The 18,007-nt window shown below is 31.8% G+C and overlaps 1 protein-coding gene across 1 annotated transcript; it reads left to right on the top strand.

The window, feature by feature from the left end:
• The first annotated feature begins 50 nt into the window (after window positions 1–50).
• LOC136350892 (mitogen-activated protein kinase kinase kinase 7-like) lies at window positions 51–17,290 on the top strand. Its single transcript, XM_066303041.1, has 8 exons — window positions 51–260; window positions 522–821; window positions 873–1,052; window positions 1,106–1,345; window positions 2,240–2,449; window positions 2,502–2,583; window positions 13,379–13,569; window positions 15,629–17,290. Exons 1-8 carry the CDS (start codon window positions 180–182, stop codon window positions 15,875–15,877), a joined length of 1,533 nt encoding a protein of 510 aa, XP_066159138.1. The 5' UTR covers window positions 51–179; the 3' UTR covers window positions 15,878–17,290.
• Window positions 17,291–18,007: the final 717 nt, after the last annotated feature.

Below are 18,007 nucleotides of genomic sequence, written 5' to 3'. Positions count from 1 at the left end.
TCTTGCTCCTCTCTACTTTTTTGACATTAATGACTTTTTAATGACAAATTAACAAATGGAGCAACTAAAAAAATTCCTGGAAATTTTGATAGATCTTATTTATAAATATTTGCTTTTTCTTGCAGTTCCTTCATCAAGTATTTTACATTTCCCCACAAATATGTGATTAAAAGGCCCCAATGGCGTCTCCCGACTCTCCGGATAATGAGAAACAGTACAACACCAGGGAAATTGACCCCGATGAATTGGATGTCCATGAGGTACCCCTTTATCAAACTTACAATTCAATAAAGAAGAAAGTCCTTAATCTCGGTCCTCACTCGAAACATAGATCATACTAATATTAATCTATACATATATTTTCATCATTATACATCAAATTTATAAATTATTATTTAAAAAAATTGTAGTCTCTGTAACCCAAAGGCATGACAATGTCTCAACTAAATTGACATAATAGGAACAAAACATTACGTTTTCTAATTGAACATTGGTAATGCATATTTTGTATCAACTTACAGGCTGTTGGGGAAGGCAGCTTTGGAGTAGTTTACAAAGGCTTGTGGAATGAAAAACCAGTGGCCATAAAACATATCACAAGGGATGCTGAGAAGCAATCTTTTTTAGTTGAAGTTAGGCAGCTATCTCGTGTTGATCATGAGAATATAGTAAAACTATATGGTGCCTGCACAAGAGGTCTTAATTTCTTTCTTGTAATGGAATATGCAGAAGGTGGCTCTTTATTCAATGTTTTGCATAAGTCAAGTACTCTAGGATATTCTTTAGCCCATGCCCTTTCATGGGCTTACCAATGTGCCAAAGTAAGTTTGATTTGTAACAAGTGATTATAAGGTTAAATAAATGGCATATAGGGAGTAGAATATCTTCATGCTATGACACCAAAGCCTGTGATACACAGAGACTTAAAACCACCTAATTTATTACTTATTAATGGAGGTGTGAACTTAAAAATTTGTGATTTTGGAACAGCTGCAGACAAAAATACATACATGACCAACAATAAAGGATCTGCGGCATGGATGGCCCCTGAGGTACTTGTGTTATTTACCAGTGGAAGTTTTCTAATGATTCTACCTTGTTGCAGGTTTTCATGTCTTGTCATTATACTGAGAAATGTGATATCTACAGCTGGTCCATTATATTGTGGGAGGTTTTATCCAGGAGGAGGCCATTTTATAGTCAATCTAGCTCAACTTTTTCTATAATGTGGGCTGTTCATAAAGGCAAACGGCCACCATTGCTCCAAAATTGTCCACCATGTATTGAAAAGATGATGATACAAGGCTGGGACCAGGATCCAGAGAATCGGCCCACGATGGGTGAGGTATGTTAATTCTAATTTCTGCAACAAATCTAAGTTAGTGGTTTTTGTGAAAGTTAACATATATTTATATTGTATTATTATTTAAAAACCTATAATTATGAAATACAAATTATAATTTTAATTCAAAACAAACCATGCATTTTACGGCAATAATAAACACTATAACTAGTCAATTCTATCGTGATTAATTAACTCTTGTAAGTCTAACTGTAGTGTTCTGTTTCTATTATACCATAACACAGTTATGTTTAGAACTGTTACTTTAAACTTTGTACACCATATTTTCAAAAAAACTTTGTTATGATGCAACAAAGAACCATTATCTTTTTTTTGAGAGACGAATTTTTGTGATATTTTCCATGAATTTAGTTTAATTTTTTGACTAGTATCATTACACACGTTCTTTTCACGTCAAGAAAGTCATTCTTAAGCTTATAGATTTTTGTTACATCAAAACCTGCATTCCTCCTCTTTTTTGTATGTTCCCTGCATTAATATTTAACACATCTATTTCTTTACTTTTCTGTTCCGAGGCCGATAATGTTGGGGAATTTATGAATAATGGAATGTTGTATTTATGGATTGCAAGAATGGCCAAATGTTGGAAGACAGTTAGCACATATTCCTATTCTGGTTTTCCACTCTGGATGTCTAAATTCAAGTTTAATCCTTGAATTTATACCACAATACTCAAAACTATTCATTAAAAATACTATAAGGCATTTTATATTATCGTTGCTTTTTTAACGAATTCGGCAGCAATCCACGTAAACTATAATTTTCCATACTAGATAAATAACTATTATCCCCTAACATCCAATGAAAAATGTTGCTGAAGTACCCTGAATTTATCTTTAGATATTCCGTTTTACTCCTAAATTAGTTCTTTATTAGATCGTGAAAAAAATGGGATATTTATGTTCACTATTACCCGGTGCTAACGAGCCAATCCAAACAACGGAATACATTTATGAAGATGAGTTGTTAGAAGAAGAAATTGAAGAGATTTTCTATGACACGCAGAATACAAACGGGAACAATGTAAATCAAACATTACCACAGCCTGCAGCTAATATGACACCCCTCAGTGTGGCAGTTGATCCTGTGAGTTCTGCAGTTTCGCATCAATTTTGAAATAATTTTGGTCCAATTTCAGAATTGTTGGGAGTTGAACAGTGACACTGAAGGGTACGAGATAAGGACAGGACCGGGATTCGATGAATGCGTCCCAAAAAAATGTAAGTATTGTGCACAGTAGTTTGAGCCGTCACGACACCTATTCAACAGTATATAACCCGGCACCGACTGCAAACAATTTCTGGTGTTATGAATATCTTTGAATGAGTTATAGTGAATATTCGTCCCTATATATTATAGCATAGATAGTCATACACATAAAAATATAGGAGGTCCAACCACAGCTAAACCATTCAGCCTAAAATTTTCGCGAAGTATGAATGACCAAAATTTCAATAATGATAAAAAGTGGATATGTTTTTCCGTTGACCATTTCAGAATAATTTAGTATTTTCAGTATTACTGAATATAATTTAAATTGGTTATTTCGCATATCATTTTATATGTATCAACAATACGATGGTCAAAATCGGAACGAAAATAACGCCACCTATGTCATTTAAAAACCTTAACTAACATCAAAATGATATAATACCTTAACAATTCGTTGATAATGTTCTTATAGAGGCAGTAGCAACTTTAATTACTTTCATTTCAACGCTTTGTTCTAAATTTTTCTTTGATTCTTATTAGGGAACATGGTACATAAGATTTTTCGCAATTTACCGTTGGTTCAGTATTGATGTGTTCTTATTTTGAGTTCTGCCAACTTCACCTTTCTACGTTGTGGTTCTCATGAACAGTAATATGAGCAGCTGTCAGTTATAATTATCTAATATTTGATTCGTACCTTAACTGACATTTTACACCTCTAAGCTTCCTATGTGTACGGCGTTGCAGAATTACGCAGAGACCTCCACCTTATCTCCCCCCGTCCTTCTTCATGCTGTTCTCAGAATATAAGATCCCAATAAACGTGTCGCTATAACTCCCGGTTTGATTAGTCATGCGAATCCTCTCTGCCAGACTAATTATTATTGGTGCACGCGATTGGTAATTGTGTTTGGATTTTCCACACTTGAGTGTAGGTGGTAACAGTAAACTTAAAAAAGAAAAGAGGCAACCTGTGGGTGGCTGGTTATGGGTAAGTGTTGGTTGATTTTTCATAATAATCTTCTTAGAAATATTTTTAAAAAATTGTGCATTTCCTGGATATGATGGAGGTTGTTAACTTAAAATTACTAATTATTAGCTAAATTCAAAAAGGATTCCTTTATGTCTGTAACTTCGAAATTCCCAAATATTTTTTAATTTTTTTGCCAGACTATTCTTAACGATACGCAGCAGGAACAGTTGTACATAGCCAAAATGTCCCGCTGGATTCCCCAAACCTGAGTCAGCGTTCTCGTGTTGCAGCTGTTTGGGCTTTATAGTCTAAATTTATAGTTGTTTTTATTTGCCCGCCTGCTAAAGGAGGCCACATTTATTGTTCGCAGGATGTTTAGCGAAAGCATAAATCAAACGTTCAGCGCTTGCCCAACCCATTCCTATTCCGATTATCTCTAAATCATGCCAGGCAACTTTGGTGTTCTTTGTGCGATAATTCAGAGAAGGGATTATATTAATTATGAGAGCCAGGAGACTACGTTTTCTGGCAATACTAGAGATTTGGATGAGTCATTAATGCCGGAAAGTGATCCAGAGCAGAACTGTTGTTCCCTATTGAATCGAGACAAGCTTCTCCACTTCGAGAAATGTGTCACAGCGGTTTGTTTAGAATAATCAAATATAAAAAATATGTAAAATTTTGTCGTTTTTGGCTATTATAGCCTAGAAAAACATGTCAGCAATTAATATTATAATTAACTAGTACTAAAAAAGTAAGAAAGATATAAAAAAAACAAAAAAAATATATATATATATAATTTTTTTATATGTAGCCAATTTTATTGCTCTGTTTTGAACTAGTTCAATTAAATTTGAGGCTAAGTCTCCATCTTTCTACAAAAACAAATGTCACTAATATGCATGATTATAAATAAATAAAAAACTGTTATATTCCAAAAAAAATCTGATACTTTAGAAAATCCCGCCTTAATCGCCTCAATGTTCAAAACGTATCATACATCTTCAGAAAATTAAACACAGCGCGAATTGACCGATCCCATATAATCCGAATTAAGCTCCGTCGAGTTTATTTAACCGTTCTTTATGGGACCTCTATGTCTCCATAAAATGGAAATAATTTTTCTTTGTTTAGATTCGCGAAAATTTAAAGTTCATATCTTTCGACAGAAATAGCCTCAAAATAACGCGTATTTCACCGCAGAAACGAGATTAGCACACGCAGACCCAAGGCATATTTGCGTAGGAAGTTTTAACTGTATTAGTTAATTGAGTTTCTCTTTTGGGATGGGTAAAATTAACTGTCACACTTATATATTTCCGTCCAAAAATAAAACGCATGACTAAAAAGATCCGAATCTTGTCGTCGACCTTTGGCCGAGTTTCTGTTGTCGGCCAGCTGCTCAAATTCTGTTTTTTTTTATGGAGAGCAACCTTCAAGTCAAAACTTTGTTATAAAGGTTACATAAAGTTGCAGTAATAATGATTTCTACAAAGATTCTAATCTATAAATAGGATCTTAATTTCAATTATTCCGAATCCTATTTTGGGATTTGGGTTAGTGCCGCTTTATTGTTCCGGAAAATGTGAGTAATAATTTTCTTGTTTTCGCATAAAGGAATATTTGTTACGGGAACCTCGAGGTTGGTTTAGAGCAATAAATGCCACATTGATCGACTGATTTATTCGTTTTGTCTGGAACCGGCGCTGAAGCGGGTTGAAAAATGAAGTTCTTTTGTAACCCGGAGAATTATGTTTCAGAACTGTTGGAAACTGAGTTTTTTATTGCAACCTACAAAACAACATAGTGCGCATTTAAAGTCATTTAGATGCGTAATTAATTATTCTGTACAAAATGGAGTTATCCCAAGAACAATTTATGAGAGAGGAAAAATGGCTCTTTGTCTGTTAAAAAAAAAACTATATAGGTCTACTAAAAAATCAACTACCTCACTGATTTTTATATTATACTTAAAATTTTAAAAAAGTGTGCGAAAATCGAATATAACAACGGCGAGGGGATCGAGTAAAAAAGGTCATTATTTCCGGTCGTCGTTACATCAAGATTTGTTTTTTTTTTATGATTAAACACACATTAAAAAGGCAATTTTTTTTCCAATGAAAACTATAACAAATAAACAATAAAATGTTAATAATTTAATATAACTTCTAACTTATTTATATTTAAGTATCTATGGCGAAAACCCATCATTTATTCAAACATTTTGTAATTTTTGGTTGTTTTTTGCAACGTCTGTTAACATAAATCAGTTCAATTTTTTCCACTTGTAGCGAATGTAATTCAAAAATCTTTGGTCGCTAAAATAACTGTATAACACAAAACTGTGCAAGATTATAGAGCTATAGGGCTCCTAAAATTGATGGTGACTTAAAATCTTCTCCAACTTAAAAGTCATCAATTTCATCTTGGATTTCTTGAATGGGAGGCAGTTCATTTGCAATTTTTAATGTGATATTTTGTGAGAGATATTGAGCTTAATATTCTCTAAATTTGACATTTTTAAGTGCACTAGACAATTGTCTATCAAGTGCATATATTTTTTTTTCTATAATTCAGTATCTTAATCTTGCAAAATTTTTATGAACAGATCTAATGTCAAGCAATTTTTTTTATTAGACATGTAGGACACAGGTAATGACTTAATATTTTCTAAATAGCGAAGATTTTTTGATTTTTCAATACCAATCAACTAATGTTTTCGTGATTCTGTCATATTGGTAGTAATAAAATATTGCTCTTCCTTGAGTAATTTTCCATCTGTGCACTTCTCTCCTTAATAATATTAGCGTTTTGCTCAGAATGATTTTGTGAAAAAGAAGAGTTTCATATACATTGAAAATCACGTGACTTTGGTAATTTTTTCGAATTTCTGGCCACACAGTTTTCTGACACTGTAACTGGTATACTTACAGCTTCACTATTATATTGACATAAAAATCTTATATTGTATGGTTTAAATCAACAAATCTGTTTGTCGCAGTTTTAATTGCTTAGTATCGGTAAACGGTTCAAAGAAATAAATTTTTGGTATATTTATAGAAATTGTTAATTGTCGAGATAAGTTCTTTAAGAAAGTATAAACTTTGACGGAAGCTAAGATTTTAGTAATGTTGCCAATTTTTTTATTACTTGTTTTCGAATATTTATTATTTGAGGTAAGTCAAAAATATGTTAGTCGCTTACTTCAGAAATTTCCAGAAAAATTTCAATATTTTTGAATAGTTGCTGTGCACGTAAATCAAATGATTTTGAATTCTATATTAACCTGGGATATTTTGTTTGTGCTCCTGGGGTATTAGAAATGAAATTCTTAGACGTTTTCTTTTTAAAACATTCTCAAAATCATGAACTATAACATTAAAATGAACTTGTATATCAAAAATCAAAAGAGATTACAATCAAATTTGACCAGTCTCATCAGCTTTTAACTCCTAAAGAAATTCGTCAAATTTTTACTATCTCACATTGATCATATGATGATATGTGAATCTGTTCAAACCGCTCTTTAGGTTAATTGTAAATAATCCGGCTGTACTAATTATAGTTAAAATTATAATTAGAAATCAATTTTAATTTTTCTTCTTGGACTTTTAAGAAACATTACACCCAACACGTTTAACTATTTTCACAAAAGAATCTGACTCATATTTTCTAATATGCAATTCGAATTTAACGATTGGACGATTGGTAAACGATTTTTCGAAAACAACTTGTAACTCTTGCCCGAAAAATAAACAGTTTTCATTTTCAACTGCCAATCGACGAGGTTATAGGACACCGAAAGCGATTTACGAGAGTTTTCGGAGGTTCAAATTACAACCTACTTCCCGTCGTAAGATTGAGGTTGCTATCAATAGATGATCGTTATTTGTTGCTGTAATGGAAGCTTGTTATAGTTATATCGCAAACGGTTTATCAACAGAGGAAGATGTTTTTTTTTATAATTTAGAATGTGGGAGTAGTCATCAAGTCGCATGAATATAGATTGATTTAAAATATTCGATTCGCATATTTGGGGTGTTTTTTTTTTAGAATTTTTCACGGCTAGACTTTGACAAAAATTTAATTGCGATAAAATTTGTTGAAAACAAATTTTTTGAAAATATTGTTTTGGTTCGAAGGAGAATATAGAATTTGCTCAAAAATTCTTATTACAAATAAAATTTTCTGAGAGTAATTAAGACACGAGAGGTGTTCACTAATTAAATTTTCCACGTAGTATAAAATACAGCTTCGACATAGAGTCAGTACCAAAAATATTGGGACGGAGGATAAACATTTTCAAAATCAGATATTTATTTATTCGTTAAAAAGTGATAAATAAACAGATTTGTTTAAATAATATTATATTAAATCGCCAAGAATAAGGACTTACAGTAGAAGCTTCGAAATATTTAACAACAAAAAAATACAATAAACATATATTTATATTAATGATCACATTTCAATGATCCAAAAATATTGGAACAATTGAGTTCTTATACTTCTCTGAGAAACACATATATTTTTAATATTTAATATGGCCACCTTTTTGCTCAATAACACTTTTTAACCGTTTTGGAATTGCAGAAATATTTTTTGTAGAAAATATCTGTTCAATTTATTCCATTCTTTTTGCAATGCTTGCTTTAATGTGTCCTTATTGGTAATTTGATGACTTCTTACTTGCGTTTTAAGAAAATCCCATATATTCTCGATGGGGTTGAGGTCTGGGAACTGAGCAGGAGTTTTGATGACCTTAGGATTATAAAGTGGTCATTCTTGTACTATTCGAACGCTGTGTTTGGAGTTGTTGTCTTGATAAAATTTGAATGTATTTAAAATGCTCACATTTTCACATCTATGATTTTGTTTTAAATCATTCAGATAGTACATTTTGTCCATTGTGACATCTATGAATAACAATTTTCCAATTCCCGCACGTGATACGCAACCTCAAACCATAATAGACTTTCGACGATGCTTGAGAGTTGGACGTATATTCTCCATTTTCAAACATTCATTTGCCTTTCTTCACACTCTAGGGTACTCATGAGAATCAAAGGTGTTAAATTTTGACTCATCGCAAAAATGACATTTGTCTAATAGTCATTTTCTTTTAAGATGTAGCTGAACGCAAATTCTTGCCGTATTTTCTTATTCTTTTCATGTAGCCATGGTTCTTTTCGTGCTATTCTACCATGATAACCATGAGAATGAATGCCTCGGCGTATTATTTGAAGAGATACCGTTTTCTGTCGTTGGTTTAATAAAATTTTGAGTTTTGGATCACTAATTTTGGAGCCTTCTTTAACTCTTCGTATGATAAGACGTTGGTCCCTTTGATTGAAAAGTTTTGAAGGGATAGTTTGTGCAATAAAGTTCAGTCTCTCTTCATTATTATGTCGTAAAATAATATTTCCCACCCATACCGTACTTTTACTAAATTTTAATATAGAATTTTATTATAGGAACAGCCTTCTTCATAATGATACACTATTAATTGTCTTAAATCGAAACTTGTGTTTTTATCGCGCCTCATATTGTGATTAATTTGAAAACTAAATAATACTACTTCGCATAGTACGAATAAGATAAAACAAGTGTTTATTTATAAAAATCACATTGTTGATATCAAGAGCATTATTTGAGTCATTTTAAAGGTATGCAGCGGAATCGTCCCAATATTTTTGGATCATTGAAGAGTTACCATTTTGATTATTTATTGGTTGCAAATTTTTGTTGCTAAATATTTGAAAACTTTAACTATAAGTCTTTGTTGTTGGTGATTTAAGGCATTATTATAAAAAAAATCTATGTTTAGCATCCGACCCAATATTTTTAGTACTGACTGTATTTATTTACGATTGTTGCTATGACTTGTCAATAGGTAAGTGAAGGGGATCCAAAATGTATAGTTTTGAAAATCACTCTTTATGAAACCAAGGTAGCAACAATTTTTCTGTCACTATCAACTGTGATTTGGTAAAAATCAAGCGGAGGATGGCGAACGTCGTAGTTCTCTAGCAATGATTTAAGACACTTTGCATGGTGGGTGTGGTCCAATTTGATAAGTGAGTGAAGTTAGAAATTAAGCATATGGCAAAAATTTTAAAACACTTCTTAAATTTCTAAGATTTCACCTAATGAATGAGATTAAAAAATTAGTATACGTGCAACAAAATTGGCATTTGCTAAGTTTTTAGCCTCATTCATCTGTCAAGTTTAGCCACGGCCACCGTGAAACCCATACCTCTATGGCAAACCGAGATTTTTCAAAATTTGAAATGGCTTATAGCTGTCTCTTTTCCTGTTTGAAAATCAAAATACCTTTTTTAAGGAAATATCAACAGACATTTCAAGTCAGCAATCAACGATGAACTAACTACTTACCAACATTTCCAATATCCGCGTGCGAAGCCCCCCATTCCTAAAATTATCCCGCTTGAAATGACGTGGCCGAGAATACATGAGCCAAAGAGTGTGCCAGAAAACGCACGTCGTGCCAGTTTTCTTCGAAACTCCCTGGTGCGTCGACTCTGGATACATCTTCATGCCTGGAAATCCAACAAGTGGTTCTCGTCCATTTTTCATTCGTTTTTCGTACACGTGAGTGGGACGCGTTGATGTGGTGAACTGTGGGAAGTTGCTTTGAAAATTGGTCCTGATGTGTGACTGTCCGATGGCGGGTGTTTTCACCACTCACGAGACTCATAAGAGTTGGATTATTTTCAGAGAGTGTAAAACCACTAATGGTGAGCGTATGTTTGTTTCGGGCAAAAAAAAAATAATTCAAATTCGAATATCTTTTTGGCACTATACGGATAATTAATCTGTGGTAATTGGCGGATGATGAATTATTTCGTTTTTACCAGCAGTCTGTTGAGGGCATACGAGTTCAATTAAGGCTAATAAATTTTTATAGAAGTTATAATAAGGGTTGATAGATATTAGGATAGATAGAAATTGGTAGATAACGATTGCATTTTTATTTCTACTATGTAAACAGGATTTTTAAAGAAGCGGACAGTAATAATTGAATTCACATTTTCTACACTTAGTAAACAATTAGTGACTCACCTCTACCTGCATCTAAAAAGTGTTTTAGAGCAATATCACATGTTTATAAATTGGAATTGAATCGTTACTGTTGACTTGGATTGATCTGTAAATATGAATTTTTTTATAATTTTTGAAAAGGTGTTTTTGTCAATCTTTTTATATGTATGAATAATATGTTGGAAGATATATGTTACTATATATTTATGCTACTGATCTGACATTTGATTAACCCTTCATAAGGAAATTTTGCCCCTATTTGAATTCTAATATTTTGTTTTATCATTTCTGATACTTGTCATTTTTCTATTTATTTTTGTTTGTTCCATCTGGTCACGTTATGGTTATCCCATCTCGGTATAATTGTAATAAAATTATCTTATAAATTATTCGAGGAAAGCTGCATATTTCCCGTGATAGATAACATACCTAAATGCCCGAACGATTTACGTCAAAGTTGAAGCGTTTACATTACAAACCACTTATAGACGACCCATTTTGACAAGCAATGGAATTAACAGAGTTCATTTTTCCGCACTGGAGATTTCACTTTTAATGGAAGAAGCGGGCAAATCATACGTATGTCATAACAATTGTCATTGCAGCCAAAGTGTAGGCAGTCGCATGCTAATAGTGGGCGTTTTAAAATGATGAAAAAACGGATATTTATTAATGAAAATCAGTCTTACATAGGCCGTAAATAGATTTGGTTAATGTTGTTAATCACTATATGAAGTTAGAATTTACAGATCATTACCTGAATGTAAGAAACTTAATTTAACAAGCAAAGTGACATACTTCTTGCAATAGACATCATTTGGTTGAAACTATACATGGAAATTTGAAAATATCGCTGTTTGTTCTTTATGATCGAATCAATATATATATATTCTTCCAAGATAATAAAAAGTAGCAAAAGTACCTTAAATTCAAAAATAAGTCAACAAGTTCTAAGGCAAATTTTCGGAAAAAGAAACTAAATTTTTGCCACTTGAGTTGCCCCTGAATAATTCGGGTAATAGTACTAAAGATGTATTAGAATTGCGGTAAAATGTACGGAAAAAATATTTTCTGCTGAAATATCTAATATAGAGTATTAATTTAAGAACAACGCAGAAAATATCATTCAACTTACAACTTTCAGTGTTAATTTAGATCTGAAACAAATTGTTTTCCTTTGCTAAGTTTGCCAACTACTGTCAACGTTCACATCATTAATTCTGATCTTAGATAAGAAATGCGTAAAGATAAGATTCTGCCAAAATTTTGTTTTTTCTTTCCGTAAGTGACAAGCGCCTCAACTAGAAAGCGACTTAATTAGTTTTGAAGGTCTCTTCCTGCGCTTATTTTTGGAAAGCGTTTTAAAGTTTAAAATTGATAAAACATAAATGTAAGAATCTTTTTAAAAAATGCGTAATTAAAATATTAATTGTAAGTGATTCAGAGAGTGGCGATTCAACGCTAGCTTCTGGCAACAGTTCGTTATTTACGTTTACATAACTGAGTTTTCGTTGCTGTGTCGTCCAATGGAATTTTGTCATAAATTGATTCATCATCAAAACATTTTCATTGGCCAACAGACTAATGTCCTTTGAGTTTATGCGAAAATTTAAACAGAAAGTTGTAAAGAGAGTTTGCACACTATTAAAAGCATATGAAGTCGTCACGTATTAATAGTTAAAAATTATCTGTCTACATGTTGTTTAAGCTGTAGAACTTTTCTCGCTTTGTCTTTTATCATATGATATTAGACATAAAACAGGATAAAAGCGAAAATTACTCATACAAATATTTAATTATACGCACCTGGATGATTTAATTTTTTGATATTTCATTCAAATGCTCCGATTAGTAATCCAATTAGATCGCAGTTCTCGGAATAGTTACAATGAATTATTGTGATTATGATTGTTCCAGTAGATGATGGTGTGATATACCTTTTTATATAAAATGTCAGTTTTCCACTTTTGCATACAAGTGAGCAGTAGTTAAAAAATTATTTTTTTCATTTTAAATTTCGGGTAAAATAGTTTTATAAGTTAAGATGATTGTGAACTTCTGGAGTTTAGGTGAGCGTCCATATATTACTGTTTGAGATAACTTGATTAGTTCTAACATCAATCAGGCGAATGTTTAAGATTCTGCCAAATATTTTGATTTTTTCTAAATTGCCAAATTTTGCAAGAATTGTTGATTTTCATTTTGACATTATCGATTCATATATACCAAAAAAACCTAAAGCTAACATGAATAGTTTATCAAAACAAAAATTGTTTATCTACAATAAAGTTCATTATAATAGATAAGTGAAATATGTGTTAAATTTATAGGATGGTTGTGATATAAAATGGTGATAAAGGTTTCGACAATTTTTGTATTTTTTAATTGTTTATTTTTCTCATTTTGCTCGCATAATTACTATTTCGTAAAATTATTTACTTTTAAAAATTTTACGTTCCATTTAATGCATTAAAAAAATTGAAAAACATTCACAACAATTATCGCTTTAGATTATTTTTTAAGCATATAATTATTCTTTGTTGTGTTTACCGCCAATACTCTTGAAACGAAACCTGCATAAACATAATAATAACACGACCATCCTTTCCATTTCTTAGAAAACAATAGTGTGAGATTCTTAAACAAGCTGACGTAAGCTAGAAGTTCCATGAATGTAACGACATAGACAAACGATTCTTATGTTTACAAAAATGGATAATCACAATCAATCACGAAGATGTATTGCACATACAACGAAACAATCCTTTCAGGTTCGCAGAATACCGTCACGGCCGGTACTTTGACTACCTCGGAAATCTCGCATACTGGCCCGTATCTCAACGACGAGGCCCTTCTGAACAGCTTGGATCCACCACTGAGACCGGCCACTCCTAATATGAACGACCCTAAATCGGTGGAGAAGTACGAAGAGCACAAAAAACTAGCTGAAGAGTATTTAAAAGTATGTAAACATTATTAATTGTTATCTACACAAAACAAGAGAAGTGGCACTTTTACTCCCACGAATAATTTAATTAACGTTCGAAGAAATAAAAGGCACTTTGGTCCGCAGGCATGCATGATTTCTTCCACGACTAATATTATAGTTCATTCAAAAATGCAGGTCTTACTTTAAAAAAATAGTCGGAAGAAAAGTATCGCTTTCCTCCTGTGGATTTACTCTTGGGCCAAAAAATGCTTTCGCTCCATAGTGACTGGTGCTGTTTTCTTCCGGCAAAAGTGGGAGAAAGGTTCCAATATCTATACAGGTTGTAGAAAATAACAGTGACATAAAATATTGAGTCAGGGCTAGGTCAACATTAAATTCGAAGCGCTTCCTCCCACATTCCGCGTTTTTGGCATCAAGAGATAAAGTGAGTGAACGTTATTGTTTGGTTTTGTATATCGCACTCCTGAAACGTATAATAATAATAATAGTAATTTTGATTAATGTCATGTAACTTTTAGTTACATTGAAAGTAACGCTGAAGCAAGGAGACCTGGCGGATTGCAGGCCGCCATTAATTGCATCTGGCATTTTTCCTAAAAATATTCCACTCGATGCTGGGAAATAGTAAATATTTAGCCGACCCTCGATAAATTTTTTCGTTTGAGGCTGAACGCCTTCTGACGTAAGCCGAGACCAACTCTTGCAACAAAGTAATTTGTTAACCTATCCGATTGGAATTTTATTTGATGATGGAGAGCATTTTTCGTTTATGGCCTATCGCGTTCCGATTATTTTTCTTTGCGAATAATGTTAATGAAACGATAATAAATACTCACGCCTCGGTCGAACGAAATTGTTTTTTGTCTATGAAAAGTAAAATGGCTTATAAAGTTCGTTTTCGATCGACGAACGCGTTTTTTTTATATCTTTCATGGATTTTAGTTTTTTATAGGGACCTGAAATCTATAAAATTCATATTGTGCTATTGAACAGCAGCCAATAACGAGTGATCATTAAAAAAAAAACCTCAAGTAGACATTGAAGTGTCAGAGGGGCATAATAAATGTATAATTTAACTGTTATTTATTGTTAATATCATATTTTATATAATTGTGGTGCAAAGATTTGTAAAAATTCACTCACAAAGTCAGAAAAAATATATGACGAAAAGCAAATTGGGCCCTGATAGACGTCTGATACCTTAAATTGGGGTATTATTTCCTCGTTCTATTAATGAGTTTAAATGAAAATACAATATTCCAATTTGGGGTACGAAAGCCATACCACTCGACAACCGACATTGTCTCAGGATCCATACGTTATTAGCTCATTACTTGTACGTCACTAATGCTGTTATAAATCCAATTATATCAATAGTGCGATAATGACGCTCATTACCTAACAAATAACTTCAAATGAGTGCTGTAATAATTTATTATCGTGTAGGCGATAGATAAAATAATATTTCGACACATGCATATTAAATTAATACATTTTTTAGATGTATTATATATTTTTAACTACTGATGTGGGGCGTTGTAAAATGGAAACCAACCGTAGAAATCTTGTAACAAACCATAGTCTCATTCAACGTTTTATGTTTAATTTAATGTCACTGTTTCTCGTTTTTTTATGATTGTATTTTGCCTGCCAGGAGTCATATTTGGAGATCGAAATATTATTTATGCTGTAGTAAAAGAGGATAAAAATTCCTAGTAAAATAGACAAGAGATGTTTGTATTATTTCTTTTTCTTTGTTGCCCTTTGGACAACTATGCAGCCTGTCGGTATTGAGATTATCAGAAAAAATACCAGTAGAGCTTAGATTTAGCAGGATGACCATTTATTTGTTTTCGAATATTTCTTTCTCAAATGATTGATTTAACTAAACGTATGTGTAGATGTTGTTGAGGAATTACACTCTTATCATTTTGAAAAAGTGGTAGAAATATCAGAAAATAGTGTGAGAACATTTGAACATGAATGGTATTTAACAGGACAATATAAAAAAATAAATTCATCACATTAATTCAACCTCGAAACTTTTTGTAATAATTTATATTTACTTTAGACGGAGACTGAACTTGTCTTACTCACCCAAAGACGCAACGAGTTGTTGCAACATCAAAGAGAAGAAGAAGAGAGACAGCGTAGTCTCCGAAAACTGCAACAGGAGAAAGAGTCTCTACGACTGATTAAAGAAATGTTGCAGCAACAATACGACAATATAAGTCAACGCAATCCTGCAGTTCGGAATTCAAGTGACGGCTGGGTGATAGTGCCCAGACATGACCGGCCAAATGATAATAGCCAGCAATAAAATTTTTAGTATTTAAACGCCATTGGATATGTATGTTGTTTGATAGATGCCGTCGCATGAAGTGAACTGTATTTTGTATTAGCTAGTTTAAGAATAACACATGATGGTCGAGCAAGTAAGTGCCTTGTCACTGCTAATGCCTTCCTTAGAATATGTAGTTTTAACTTTTATTACTAAGGCAAAATCTACACCAACAAGTTATTTGCTAAAAGCTCAATTTTATCAACTTTGATGACTTAATTCAAACTTTGGAGAAGTATGAAATTTTGTCTAAATAGTTCTTTGTTTCACAAGTCCAGTAGGTCATTTGTTGAGTGGAAGTATTTTACAGAAGCCAAGTTTGGAAAATCTCAATAAATACAATAACAACACCTAATGGACGTTTATCGTATATTATTTTATTTCATACTGTCGTCTAATATACCAAAGGTGTATATTCTAGGTTAAAAGAAACAATGTTTCTTGAAAATGAGACGAATGGAACATTTATCAACGTTTGTCATTCTGGCCCAGTCGAACGTAATTAGGTATTTATCAAGTGTCAAACGCATTTGGTATTTATTTTATAAATATTTGACTATTTACATACGCAAAAAATAAATATTGCACTATTTAGAATTATATTTACGTTAAAATTAGTTTTCATTGTGGTTACAGTAAGACGAGAATGTTTATATAAGAAAATAGTTCTGGAAACGATTGCCATTTTTGTAATGATAGACTCTAAATTAGCCTCGGGGTAAGGGTGTTTAGCGACCATATTACCGTATCAAGTACTGTAATGTTTTATTTGACGGCCGCAAATCGGCGTAGACAGTATGAAATAAAAGGAATCGCTTTTTATTTATATTAACCCCCCTCTATATATGTTACTAAAGCTCTTGACAGATACCTATACTCTCTCCTCAGTTATATTTTTGTGATATTGTGTTACCTACCTAATGATTTAGTTTTTATTGTATTGTTGATAAAATAATTTATAATATAAAGCTAGTAGATACATAGGAAATATTACGATTTTTAGTACTTAAACTTGATCCAGTTTGTATTTTTTTAATACTAGGTATACTATCAAATTTATTTGATTTTGTAAAAATCATATTTTTGTATATAAAAAAGTGTGTATTTAAAGATTTGAAACTTTTAAATTAGTAAATGTATATATCTTAAGAGACTTTTATTATATTCCACTTTATAAGCCATAATGAAATTATGAGCTAAACTAAAGTTCAGCTAGTAGATAATATATTTCAGCTTCTATGTCCTTGTAAAAATAGTAAAATATCGCAACAGTAACTCCTCGGTTAATATCTCTATTTGCATGACGGTTGGAATAAAAAGTTAAATAAGTGATTTGTAAAAAAAATGCAGTATACTTAAAAATTATTAGAAAATATAGTGGATACGAGTTTCCAAATAGTGTTTCCTTCCTAAACAATGCATTGATAAAAAAACAAACTGTAGATTATGACAGAAAGTTACTATCAAGAGAACAATTTAACATGTTTATCAAACGTAAGCAAGTCCTTCCAAAATTTGCAGATCATTCCCTCAATAAATCAAGAACATACCGTAAGGCGAGAAAAACACCCATACATTTTCAAGATCTATATACAGGGTGTCTAAAAAACATGCGGTAACATTTAAAGGAATGATTTTTCGGGTCATTTTATGAAAAAAATTCCTTTCTTAGATCCGGCAATGTATTGTTTTCAAAATACAAAGTGTAAATTGTTTTTTTTTAATACTTCAAATATTGATTGTTAGATTTTTTTCAAATTTGGTATCGTTGTTTATAGTAACAAAGGGCCGATTTGGCCCTAATTAAATTAAAATTGTTAAGTTCAGTGACGTCAAGAGAGAGACTTTAACCAAATTTTTTGACAAAAAAATATATACCACCGACTTTAATTAAATTTCAATATTTTTTTTGGGATGCAATAACAAAAAATAAAAACCATTGATTTACATGGTCATTTATTATATAAAAATATTTTTTTTAATTCAAGGGTTTATTCTCTTATTCCCTAGGAATATTTTGTGTTTTGATAATTTTTAAATAGTTAAAAAGCTAGCAAATTTTTTTAAAATTTAAACCTTGTATATTAGAAATAATACATTTCCAAGCCT

This window comes from Euwallacea fornicatus, chromosome 4, assembly GCF_040115645.1.
Source record: "Euwallacea fornicatus isolate EFF26 chromosome 4, ASM4011564v1, whole genome shotgun sequence".
Taxonomy (NCBI): domain Eukaryota; kingdom Metazoa; phylum Arthropoda; class Insecta; order Coleoptera; family Curculionidae; genus Euwallacea; species Euwallacea fornicatus.
Note: the sequence above shows the minus strand (reverse complement) of the source record. Positions and strands in the feature narration are given on the sequence as shown.